This window comes from Durio zibethinus, chromosome 17 (genome assembly GCF_047325235.1).
Source record: "Durio zibethinus cultivar Kanyao isolate XHJ-2024 chromosome 17, ASM4732523v1, whole genome shotgun sequence".
Classification (NCBI taxonomy): Eukaryota; Viridiplantae; Streptophyta; class Magnoliopsida; order Malvales; family Malvaceae; genus Durio; species Durio zibethinus.
The window spans coordinates 18,101,377-18,115,750 of record NC_143178.1 but is presented as its reverse complement, the minus strand read 5'-3'; the positions used below and the strand labels follow the sequence as shown (position 1 = coordinate 18,115,750).

The following is a 14,374-nucleotide window of genomic DNA, read 5'->3' as shown; positions in this document are numbered from 1 at the left end:
AAACTTATAACTGTATGGTTACATAAGTATCCAACAGTAGTGATATGCAATCTTCCATACATGTCTACATTGACATGTACGTAGTTACAGACAAACATGTTGCATGTTGCAACAAATTTAAGTCCCTTTATTTATAACTACTATTATCCTTATTATTATTAATCTGTTTCTGCAAATCTCAATGGCATACCTCATACAAATTTTCTGTTGAACCCACCCTCAATCACTAAGCCATATTTAATTTTAAGCCATTTTCTTCTCCCTATATAAATTAATTTGCTTTTAATTAAGAAACCCTCGAATCAAAAAACCTAAACCTCCGGTAATAGTTTGTGTTGTACTGGTTTTTGAGGCCTGGTTAGATATTAGCCTGCTGAGAGATCATCTCTACCAAATCTAGCTCCTTCTTCACTGAAAGTCCCATCACTGGAGACATATCCACAGACACATCCATCTCAAAGCTTTTCTCAATTTGATTATCAGCTGCATCAGCCGCAGTAGCACTATGTATTTCGTCAAGAAGAGAGTCAATGCTGCAGCTTTCTTGAAGCAGTTTCTCATCAAAAGAAAAATCAGGGACCTCATTAAAATCATATTCTGGCACTAAACGATCAGTACTGGGGCAAAAATCTAATGCTTGCGGCTGATAATTTGATGGTTTGGTTGAACTTTTGTCTACTGTGGCATCAATACCATTAGAAGATTTTTCTTGGAATCTTGTGCTGCTTGACTCTAAGTTTAAGCTCTTGATATATTCCTGCAAAATGGAGCCTCTAGGGTACTTTGAACGACATTTTCTCTTTGAAAATTGCCTTCTTTTGGTTGCATTCCAATGGTTCTTGATGGAGTTTTCTGTTCTTCCAGGCAACCTCTTCGCAATTTCTGCCCATTTGTTTCCTATCTCGATATGGGCTTGTATTAGGACCTTGTCCTCCTCTTCACTCCATGTGTCCTTCTGTAGTGCAACACGATTATGTTAAAAATTGAAGAACTGAGAAAGTGACAATCTCATCTCATATAAAACATTAATATGTTCATCATAAATAATATTTACTTAAAATAATAATATTGGGAAGAAAAAGAACTAGCTGTGAACCTTGATGTCTGGCCTTAGATGGTTGTGCCATCTCTCTCTGCATTGCTTCCCTATTCTTCCAGGCAACATCTGAGCAATATGTGACCATTTTCTCACTCCATACTGTTCAACTAATTGAATCAAGAGCCTGTGGAAACATGCATATGATCCAAACAGATGAGCAAAATCTGTTATCAAGTGTACAAAAATACATAGCAAATATATATGATAAAAGATATATAGTCAATAGCATTTTAGTTTAGTTAGTTAAATATGAAAATAACACCATAATAAGCATAACAAAATAACAACATAATAAATAACAAACCTAGTGAATAAAAGAAAGGAAAAGGTTATGTAGAAGATGATTATATTTTTCACTTTCATATTGATTGAATTATCTTAATTTTATATGATTGTATGAAACATACGCATTTTTAATCAATTTAGATATATAAAAAGCATCATCTATGCAATAAGTTTTAAAGAGGAAATTAGAATACCTGTCTTCTTCAATTAGCCATTGTCCTTTGACTACATTGGACTTCTTACGACCTTTCCAAGTACTAGGGTTTGAAGCCAATACCCTATTCTTGTTCATGCCAGCTTTCTTGTAGTAAGCATTTTCTGCGGTCACGCATGAGACTTCATCTGGCACAACAAAATTCACAGGCTTCGTTTCTTGTAAATCAAAGCAACCAATATCTGATCCCATAACATTATTGGAGTTCCTCTGAGACAGGTTTAAGAATCCTCCACTCTGGAAATTGTCCATAACTTGTCCATGTCCTACATTGTCTGCAAACGGCTTACACTCATAAAAATCAACATTGTTTGTGGAATAACCATAAGGGAACGCATCAAAAGGATCATAACAAGCTGTTTGGACCACATAAGCAGGATTTGAAGACGACCCGTTGACATGAATTTGATGATCAAGATGGTGAAAGTCTTGCAAATAATAACCCTTTGATGATGATGATGATGGAGTAGTTTCAGAGGGAAACTGATCGTATTTCATACAGGGTTTTAGACAGTTCTCGGATAATACCATCGGCTGCTGGCCTTGAGGGGTCATGTTTTCGCTAAGCTTTGGATCAAACTCCATGAGAAGTTGATGACCAAGTGTTATGGCCTTGTCATTTCAGCTTTGAGTTCCTTAATAAGGTGAGAAACAGGAAGGCATTTACTATATTGTTTGATCATGGCCGTGGATTATGGCTGAATCACATGGTTGCCAATTGCTTGAGGAGAAGCTTAATTATGTTGGCAAACATGTTTTTTTCTAGATTTACCAAGCTTTGGTATATGGTAGCTGCTGATAGGCTAGCTAATAGAGATGGTTTGGTCTTTTGAAGTTTACTAAAGGGTATTTGGGTAATTATAGGATGGTGGAGACTATATTGATAGGGGAAATCACTTAATCCATAACGCATTATAATGTTGGAAAACTAGAATTAATATATACAAAGCATGACCATTTTATAACCCCCTTTTTATAAAGAATTTGTTGTTTTGATTTTTGTCTAGGCGTAGATTATTTAACTGATCAATTTAACTATGACTGAAGCTAGGTAAGAATAATAACTTAATTTCTCCAATTTTGATGTTATTATAACTCTTTTACAAGTGCAATTGTTTCTCTATTCATGACTATTACTGGTTACATATATAACAACTCTTTTTTTTTTTTTTTTTTTTGAGAAATATAATACCTCTATTTAGATGAATAATCTCAAAGGAAAACAAAATAACTGTTTCATGAAATATTTTCTCCGCTTAAGTAGCGTTCGAGTAAAACAATTATTAATAAATAATAATAGACATTAAAAATATGACGATAATTTTGTCACCATCACTTTTATTTTTTTTTTTTTGGCTAAAAATATAAAGTATTTAATTTCATTTAGCAGCTAGAAAATATCAAAGATTTTTACATAATAAATGAGCATTAATTTGTAACTGAAAACTCAAAACATTAAGACACTCTTCATATCAGTTTGAATCGGATACTGATGTAATATTCAGCATCATTAATGACAAAAAAATGCCGATAGTAATTTTGGTCGTACATAATGAAAGCACAATTAAACCCATGTTAATTCTCATTAGATTTTATTTTAGTTTCTTTTTCACTAGATAATAGATACTATTAATAATTCTATTAATTATATTACATGAAGGTCAATGTAACGCATGCCATTCCATTCATATTAAATCCTTATAGTAGCTATTCTTAATTACATTATTATTAGTATTTTTATGGATTAATGTCATGAATGACGCTTAAAATATAATAAAATATTTAATGTGATATTTGAATATTAAAAATTTTTAATGTGATATTTGAATTATGAATATTATATGGTAAAAAATAGTTCTTAACTATAATTTAATAATCATTTAAACTCTTAATATTTTATTGCAATTAATCTAGCTCTTAATTTTTTATTTTGATTTAATTGAACTCTTGAATAAATAAAATCTAATCGCATAATAAATTTTAACAAATCTAACCCTTAAACTATAGTCAATTAAACATTTAAAGAGATATTAGAAAGGGGTAAAGAAAGCAAAGGAAAAAAAAAAGAAAAAAAGTTTATTAATTTTCATATATATTAATTGTGTCATATGATAAATTTTAATCTATTTTATTAATATCACATGAAATTTTTATCTTAGTTGATATAAAAATTAACGGTGTTAACTTTTTCATCTAAATAAGGATTTAATCGTATGTAAAAGGAAATTGGAGAGATTGATTGATTGCAATAAAAAAAATAAAAATTTGAATTTTTTAAATTATAGTTTAAGGGTATTTTATACCCTTTAGCCATCTATTAACTGATGTGATACTTACCTCTAATGTAGTTAATTTCAAATGATAACATGTAATTGATAAACAACTTTCCAAGAATCGTTTTAGTTGACAAATTTATAATTCAAATATCATATTGAAAAATTTTAAAATTTAAGTATCAAATTGAACATTCACTATAATTTTGAAGTCATTTATGATATTAACCTATAGTTTTATAATGATTAATTCCAAAAAGCTCTAAATGTCCTATGAAAAAAAAAGAAAAACCTTTAAACTCAGTTTCGTAAGCAAAAGAAAGAAGGAAAGAAAGAAAAAATTTATCTAATGTTTAAGGTACATAACAACATGTGCTTTTCACTATAAGAAAATGGAAGATTAATGGTAGTTTTGTAGTGGCGTTTCACTTAAAAATGTTTCTAGCTTCTATATTTTTATAAAACTTAAGACGTTTTTTTATCAAAACGTTACTAAATATTCAAATAGCAGTGTTGGAACTTATAAACGCCACTAAAGAAAAAATTTAACAGCGTTTATTGACTAAAATGCCTTGAATAATCCTCTTTAAAAAATTGGAGTGATTATTGAAGGCATTTTTGGCAGAAAATGTCTTAAATAATTCCCTCATAACAAATGTATAGGGGATTATTGAAGGCGTTTTTGACAGACAATGCCTTGAATAATCCCCTTATAAAAAATAAAGGTGATTATTAAAGACATTTTCTGTCAGAAATGCTTTTCATAATTCTCCTAAAAAATTGGAGAGGATTAGTAAAGGTATTTTTAGTAAAAAATGCCTTCAATAAATCTCCTCGTAAAAATTTAAAGGGATTATTGAAAGGGTATTTGGCCTGAAATATGTTGAATAATCACCTCTTAAATAAAACTATTCAATTCTAAAAACTGGAGTAGCTCTATCGATTAGAGCATATGGTTGTTAACCATAAGGTCATAGGTTCAATTTCTCCCTTTAAAATTTTTTATGTTTTTCAAGGGATTATTTGTAAGGGTTATTTAAAACGTTTTTGGCTAAAAACACCTTCAATACTCCCCCTAAAACATTGTGAGGGGATTATTGAAGGTATTTTTGGCCAAAAAATACCTTGAATAAGACTATAAAAAAATTGAATGGGGTTATTCAAGGTATTTTCTAGCAAAAAACACTTTTAATAATCCATTCAAAAAATTTTGGAAAGAGAATATTAAATGCATTTTTGGTCAAAAATGCCTTCAATAATCCATATAAAAAATTTTGAAAGGATTATTGAAGGTGTTTTTGGCCAAAAATACCTTCAATAATTCCTCATAAAAATTACTGATAGGATTATTGAAGGCATTTCTGACCAAAAATGCCTTCAATAATCCTTTGAAAAAATTTGAAAGGGATTATTGGAGGCATTTTGATCAAAAATGCCTTCAATAATCCCTCATAAAAATTTATTGAGTGAATTATTGAAGGCGTTTTTGACCAAAAATGCATTCAATAATCCATACAAAAAATTTTGAAGGGGATTATTGAAGGTGTTTTTAGCCAGAAACGCCTTTAATAACCTCATTCAACATTTTATAAAGGATTATTCAAGGCGTTTTCTGGCTAAAAATGCCTTCAATAATCCCATAAAAAATATTTTGTTTAATTATATATGTGAAGTCAGTTGTAGGTTTATGCTTAAAAAACATTTGAAGTTTGTTGTAAGTTTATGCTTAGAAAACATTTAGTTTATATATGTGATACTACGAATTACATTTGGAATTTATATTATGAACGTTATAATATTTTAATAAATTGACCACACATTCGAATTTAAAATTGATAACGTTGCCATATAAATATACTTTTTTTAAATAATCGTACTCGATATATATGTATTCATATAAGCTGCCAATTGATATAAAACATATATATACCAATAATATTAAACCAATACCCCAATCTAGAAACTTAAATTATCCATTCAACATGGCATGTTAAAAACATTATAACAAATGAAATGCATATATTTACACCCAACCAACAATCTCTAACCTCAAGGTTTAGCAAACGATAATACATACTCACACCACTCTTTATGAACTTCATCAAGTTTTTTGTCGTAAAGTTTTCTTTACTCATTCATTAAAAAAAATCAAAAGTAAATATTAATGAACGAGAACATAATTTAGCTTTTTTTTTTTTTAAGATATAACGATTTTATGAAATTAATACTAACTTTAAATGGTGTGGTTATAAAATTATATAAAACTATCTCCCCAAAAAAATGAAGGATATAATATCCACATTCAGTATATCCTGGTTGACAAGGTACCTAAAAAATAAATTTAGTGGGTTTAGGAAACATTTATCTAAATAAACTTAGCATAAAAGAATAAATTTCACATTTACCAGTACTGACACCCAATTTATCTTTGCTTTCTTATGAAATGTAGATATTACCCTAAATTGAAAAGAAAAAAATTACTTAATATAAAAATAAAAATAATTATGAAGAAATAGAAGATAATATAATAACAGTAATACCTCTTTATAAATTTTTTAATATCGAGATTAGGCATCACTGTTGATTGATTGAAATTAAATGAGTATGGCGTAAAGGAATTGGTATCAATCACAATAAGTGGCCAATGATGACTGCAAAATAATAAAAATGATATACTCAGATTAGGCATCGTCTCATATTCGGGTAAGGTTGTAATAATTATTTATATGAATATAACTTACGTAGCATTACACAAGAGCAAATAATAATTAGTCCATTTTTTTCATGCATTCAATCACATAACAAGCACGAAAAATGATTATGCCATCTACTCACTATTGAAATTTGGGCCAACAAATTTGAATCTAGAGGTCATTTGTCTCACCTTGACCCCTCTATATAGGAAACTGCACGATAACAATCAATAATACTAGTTAGTAATACACCAAAATATAGATTAATACACATTGACTTTGCATATTTATATTTATAAGCTAACCTCATATAAGTGATAATATCAGCAGCTGATATTTCATCCAAGTTACAAAATTCCTTAATCTCATCCTTACCAATGTAAGAAACTGATGGTTGATCAAATAACCCATCCTCAGACTTAACGTTAATTCAGTTTCCTTTGGATATATGATCAAGTGAATAATTAGATAACTCATCAATAGTAGCTTGAGCAAAGGTTACCCAACATCCTGTTACAATATATAATAAAATATAAGTATTAAAACTAAATTAATAAATATAATAAATAAATAAATATTAAGTGAACAAGCAAAATCATACTTCATGGTTGGTATCGAAGGTTGGGTTTTCTGTCTGACTTGCAACGGAAGCTTGTCCTAGGTGGATGATGCTATCCAACTGGCCTATAAGCATGCTAGGCTACATTGCTGCCAACATCACCTCTAAAGCTACGAGTCATTACTGTTGCTCATTCAGGCATTGCTCTTAATCATCAAGTCTTTGCTGTTGTTGCTAATTATTGATTCATATTGTGCATTTGTCATTTGAGGGGTTTTGGGTTGATTATTGAACAACTTTGATGGCAACACAAATTTACCAACCCTATAAACTTGGTCATATTTTTCTTTCACTCCTAATGCTAAAGACAAGGGATTTTTACCATAGTGGGTAGCCAGTTCACCGAATTTAGATGTAGTAGTATAATCATCCTGAAAGACAATAATAAGATGGGTTGTAACAACAAATCTATACAAGTATAGAGTCATGCATATAAGCACAAAGCCAATCATACGTGATATAATGAACAGTTAAACATACAATATTTTTAGCCATTTTTTGGGTTGCTTTATTTGCAAACGATCCATCTTTTCTCAAAATTCCTTGTTTTCACACATCCCATCTAGAAACTTCTATGTTAGAGCTAATTGATTCCTAATAAACTACCATAATATAAGAATCATAATCTACTAAACGAATATTCATAAATATTCATTTATGAGTATAAAACGAGTGTGTTAATACTTACAAGCTCATACTTAACATTTGTATAACCTTTTCTCAATGTCTAATGGTGATATACTTGTTTGGCCTAAATGGTCTTTTGTTGTTCTTTGATTTTCTAGAAAAGAGAGAAATTATGTCAATCACATATTAAGATATCGAATATATTACATAAAATCTTATAAACAATATTTTGTAACGGGCATACATACCAAGAAATCTTTTGATAGCGATCTTGAACAAAAATCATCTAATCGTAATAACTTATAACATCTGCATATGACGTAGGTGGAACAACCAATATATCACATTGGTTAGTGAGAGATAAAATATATTGGGCTATCAATCTACTTTTAAAGTCTCTAAATACTTTCTCAGTCGATTGCAACAAAAGCTTTTCACACTCAATTAGGATGTCGAACCATTCCTAAAAAATTATACACAATTAGTATGAACACATTGAATTTCAATTAAATGATCATTTAATAAATTTTATGAAATAGTTAAATAAGCATACCACAATCGACTCCCATATACGATCCTTTAGATCATCAGGAACTCGTTGTTAATTATGGTATGTAATTAAAATGCTACTACGGATGATCGTTCCAATATAAACAGCCAACTTGGTAGCTCCATCAGACATATGTTGCCTACTGTGATTGAAGTTGACATGAATTTTTGTGTCAGTCATTTAAATTTATTTATTTTATCCCCTTTCTTTTCTTTTTTAGCCTACAAGTGTGTCTTTTTCATGTTTAGTAGTAGGAGAAGTTTGTTGCTTGGATTTCATAATACCTACAATTTTGATCATAATTATACAAAATACACCAAACTGTCTCTCTAAATTTTACATAGTACATAATAAAACACAACTAATATCATACTACAAAAAGACTATTTAGCAAATCATTCAACAATGTGTTCAAAAACACCATTCAGCAAACCATTCGGAAACAACATTTAGCAAACCATTCCGCAAACCAAAATCATACAATACCATTCAGCAAACCAATATCATACAATACCATTTAGCAAACGATAATATTTAAACCAAACTACACAGAAACACCATACATGCAATAAAAGGTGTTTGGATGACTAAGGTTATGGTGAAATGAATAGAAATATATATGTAGATGTAAATAGTAAGGAACAAAAAAAAAACCTATATCGAAGAATATAAATAATACAATAAACAAATAAAATAAGGTCATACCAGTAAATAGAAAGGTGCGTGACTTTGAGTTATTAAATTTTGATAATGACGAAAGAGATAAAGAAACCAAAAGGCAAATTAAAAGGGTTTAGGGGTTTTGGTTTAGTTACAATGTAGCTTTTAATCATTCTCTATAATAGCAGTTTGGGATTTAAAGTTCAAGACAAGGGGATGAATATAAAAAATCATCAGTGAAGGTATTTTCTGTCAAAAACGCTTTCAATAATCTCCTTAAATTTCGACGAAAAGATTATTGAAGGCTTTTTTTTTACTAAAAATGCCTTCAATAATCCCCTCCAATTTTTTTTAAAAAATTATTAAAGGTATTTTTTTTGCAAAAATGCCTTGAATAATCTCCTCCATTTTTATCAAGGATAATTCAAGGCATTTTCTACTAAAAACACTTTTAATAATCTTGTCCAATTTTTTAGAAAGGATTATTCGATGCGTTTTCTGTAAAAAAAAAAAAAAACCTTCAATAAACTATGATTTTTTTAATTAGGATTAGTCAAGGCATTTTTGCCTAGAAATGCCTTGAATATTTCACTAAAAAAAATTAAAAGCATTTTCTGCCAAAAATGCCTTAAATATTATTGTAAAAAATTCAAGGCATTTTATGCCAAAAAACGTCTTCAATAATCTCGTCCACTTTTTTAAAAAAGATTATTCAAGGCATTTTCTGTAAAAAAAATACCTTCAATAAATCATGATTTTTTTATTTGGGATTACTCAAGGCATTTTTGCTTAGAAAATGCCTTAAATATTCCATTACAAAAAATTGAAGGCATTTTTTTTTTGGTAAAACGCCTTCACTGATCATTTTTTATATTCATTCTCCTGTCTTAACTAAAAAAAACTTCAATAATCACCTCCAATAATCCCTTGATAAAAATGGAAGAGATTATTGTAGTCATTTTTTTTTTTTGTAAAAAACACCTTCAATAATTTCTTTTAAAAAATTTAAAGGAATTATTGAAGGCATTTTAGGTAAAAAAATACCTTTAATAATCTCCTTGTCAAAATTTAACAGGATTATTGAAAGCATTTTTGACAGAAAATGCCTTGAATAATCCCCTAATAAAAATAGAGAGGATTATTGAAAGTGTTTTTAGTCAAAAACGCCTTTAATAATCTCCTTGTCAATATTTAAGGGGATTATTGATGGTGTTTTTGGCAAAAAATACCTTGAATAATCCCCTGATAAAAATAGAGGGGATTATTAAATGCGTTTTTTACCAAAAAAGTCTTCAATAATTTTAAAAAAAAATTTGAAAGGGATTATTAAAGGCATTTTTGCCAAAAACACCTTGAATAATACCCTAATAGAAATTGGAATTAAACGTACCCTAAATAATTTTGTAATTTTTAATAATGCTAAATGTAATTTTTTAAAACTCTCCAACTTATAACATTAAAATTTAATGGCATTTGTTTGTTGAAAATGCCTCTATTTGTCAGATTTATGAGCATTTGTCTTACAAACTCCACTAAAATTATCCCTAAACTTAGCGTATCGAATCTCCAACTTCAAGCTTCAGCTTCATTAATCTACTATTTCTCTTTCCAGACTAACTACAATTTACTTTCCTTTCCTTTAGCTTTTACTATTCGAGCTTGTCTTTTGGAACCTTATTTGTACTATTCCTTCATTATTTACTTTGGCTTTTATTTCATTCTACTATTCCTTCAGTTTTTGTAATTTTTGTTATTATTTTTTGTTTAAAATTTTTCTCCAATACCCATCTTTCTCAAATATTCATTTGGAATCCATTATCCCCTTCCCATTCTCTTTCATTTTCTTCTTTTTTTGGGTTTCCTCTGAACTAGATTTACCTTATTTTAACCCCAAATACAAACACTCTAGCCTAATGTCTGAGTTAGTAGAAGAGTTATAAACACTTTATATGATGTAGCTGAGAAAATACTTGACAACAAGGAGTTAAAATTTTATAAATGGGATGCTAACTTTTCCTATCTATTACAAACTGTCAAGGATAAGCTGAACAAAGTTGTTGAGGTAACTTTTTATGGTGCTTCATACCTGTGTTTGAAGAAATTAAGAAATCGTTCAAGTTTATAAAGAAATTCTTCGACCGATATTATCATAGTGTACATAATTGCTTTATTGTTCTAGTCTTCTATAAGTACTGGTCTTGTTATTATTTTTGGTTTAATAAATAGTATAATTAAGTATTTTACATGTTCATTTTCATATAATTTATTTATATAATTTTGGTCTAATAATGCAGCAACTACTAAATGGATAAAAGTTGGATACGAAAGTTAAGATTAAGTTAAGAGTATCGAGATAGAGTGAAATTTTTTTTTAATTTTACATTTGAGAATAGAAGTGAAGATAATATGATATAATGCCCATGTTTGAAGTATGCTAATATCGATTGAAAAATGCATGAACTTGTTTTGGAACATTTAATTTGTATTAAATTTGTCTTAGGATATGTTAATTGATATTTTTATGAAGAGTTTGTATCGTCAAGGTCTTTGACTAGAGTTTCTTCAACCTTAAAATTTTTCAACACCCATTTATCCTATTAGACCAGATGACATTGAAGGAATGTTGCAAGATGTTTTTAACATTCATAACCAACATTTTTATAATCAATCTCTTTAAAATGATGGATTTAATGAGATAAATGTTGAAATGAATGAATTTGGTGAACATGGAACAGATGTTGGTGACCAACAACCTAGTAGAGAAGTGTCCAAGTTTTATAGGTTGCTTGAGGATATGAATGGAGAACTTTATGAGAAATCTAAACATTCAAGGTTATCTTTCTATGTGCATATTTTAATTTGAAATGCTTATGTGGATGGACAGAAAACTCTTTGACTTTATTATTGGAGTTTATGAAAGAAATGTTTTCTTTTACAAAAATCCTTAAATCTTGTAAGGATTCAAAGAAGATTATCAAAGATTTGAGTCTTGGATATAAAAAAATTTGTAGTTATCCCAATGATTGCATGTTGTATTAGAGTGATAAAAAAAATCAAGAAATTTGTCATTTGTGCAATATTTCTCATTGGATGGACAAAATTCCCGATGAAAGGTTGAATGAGGATGATGATGAGGTCTATGTAAAAAAAAAGCTTGTAAAATTTTTATGCTATTTTTCAATAATACCAAAACTTTAACGACTCTTTATGTTTTCTAAAATTGTAGATTCTATAAGGTGGCATCATGACAAAAGGCTGGATGATGGATTATTAAGGCATCTTGTAGATTCTTTGGCATGAAAATCATTTTATTCTAGGTTTTTAGACTTTGCTTTTAATTTTCAAAATGTTATGCTTAGATTGGCATCTAATGGATTCAACCTGTTCAAAATGATGAGTACTTCTTATAGTACATGGCCAATTGTATTGAATTCATACAATTTACCACCATAGATTGCCATAAAGCAAGTCATTTATCTTGTCTATGATAATTCTCGAGAAAAAAGGTCCAAGTAATGATATAGACATCTACTTATAACCTCTTATTAAAGAGTTAAAGCAATTATGAGAAGGAGTTAAGACCTATGATGCATAAAAACTTCAATATGCATGTTACTTAATTATAGACTATCAATCATTTTTTTGTTTATACGAATTTATCTAGGTGAAGCACAAAAGGTCGTTATGCTTGTCCATATTGCCTTGCACAAACATATTTAAAGTGGTTACATAATGGTAAGAAGTTCAATTATATGGCACATCATTGATGGTTAGATGATAATCATTGATTTAGATTCCAAAAATATCTCTTTGATGTAATTGAAGAGTTAAGAAGATCACCTTTACCAATTAGTAGGTCTAATATCTTGTCAAAGTTAAAAGATATCAATTTCACTTCTGAAAAAATAACTCAATCAAGGAAAAGAATGAGGGAGCTCTTTAAAGGTGTTTGGCCTCTTATTACTCAAATTAGTGATACTAATACTCAAGTTGGTAATCTTGATGTTCAAAGTGATGAGGAAGAAGATGAAGAAAATGACCCAAATGAGTTTAAGTTATGGGAAAAAGAAATATCTTTTTCGAGTTGCTTTATTAAGAATATAATTTATTACATCATAACCTTGATTTGATGTGCATAAAGAAGAATGTTTGCAAAACTTTTATCGAAATAATTCTTAATGTGAATAAAAGATCAAAGAATGACTTAGAGAGTCAGCTTGACCTAGTTGATATGGAGATTCACCTTAATCTTCATTTGAAGTTGCTTCCTAATGGCAAATATTGATTGCCTCTTGCCTGTTTTAGGATTTCTAAAGCTAAGAAAGATGTGTTTTGCAAGGTTTTAAAAAAATATAAAAGTTTCAAATGGCTATACGTCAAATATATCAAGATGTGTGAATCTGAATGAGCAAAAATTTTCTTCATTAAAATCATATGATTATCATATTTTGATGCAAGACTTAATTTTATTTGCTTTACGTTCATCAATGTCAAAACAAGTCACTTCAATGGTAATTGAATTGAATAACATATTTAAAACTCTATGTAGGAAAGTTCTAAATGTGAAAGACCCTAACAAACTTAAAGATCGAGTTACGATTACTTTATGCTATTTAGAGAAGAGTTTTCCTCTAAAATTCTTCATTATGATGATGTATTTGGTTATCCACCTTTCATATGAAGCAAAAGTCAATGGATTGATTTATTATCGATTGATATATCTTATCGAAAGTATTATTGTTAATAACTTAATTAGGTTATTAATGTTGATCATATCACTCTAGTTAAAAAAGTATATGACAAATATTTTATGCCTTAGGTTTTTGAGAAGGTTAAAATCTTATTGCCACAACAAATGCTATCTGGAAGGTTCAATCGTTGAAGGATATTTAGCAAAAAGTATATGACATTTTGTTCTCATTATTTGGAAGATGTTGAAACAAGATTTAATAGACCATCGAGAAGTGTTGGTATGCAGCATATTGACTTTCCCTATAGTTATCTTTTTGAAAGTTTTGAACAACCAACAGGCAAAACTAAAATGGTGGAGTTAGATGATAAATCTTAGGCACAAACACATTGATATGTTCTTTTTCATAATGACTCAATTGAATCGTTTCAAACATAAGTTTTCTTGCAAGGAAATAATTCATTCTATTAAGCATAATTTATTGTATTTATCTTATTGTTAATACTTTATCATGATGCTTTTGTAGTGAGTATAGAAATAATTTGAGAGCTTGTTCACATAATCGATGATCAAACCCTCGAGAGCTTGATAAGTTGTTCACCAAAAACTTTCATGAATGGTTAGGAACAATTGTAACTAATGCCATACTTCCATTATGAGAAAT

General features: G+C 29.0%; 1 protein-coding gene across 1 annotated transcript; it reads right to left on the bottom strand.

Moving 5' to 3' along the window:
- Positions 1-358: 358 nt before the first annotated feature.
- Positions 359-2,758, bottom strand: LOC111288971 (transcription factor MYB98-like). The gene is made up of 3 exons (XM_022879881.2): positions 1,579-2,758; positions 1,097-1,223; positions 359-955 (listed from the first exon to the last, which is right to left on the bottom strand). Exons 1-3 carry the CDS (start codon positions 2,181-2,183, stop codon positions 359-361), a joined length of 1,329 nt encoding a protein of 442 aa, XP_022735616.2. The 5' UTR covers positions 2,184-2,758.
- Positions 2,759-14,374: the final 11,616 nt, after the last annotated feature.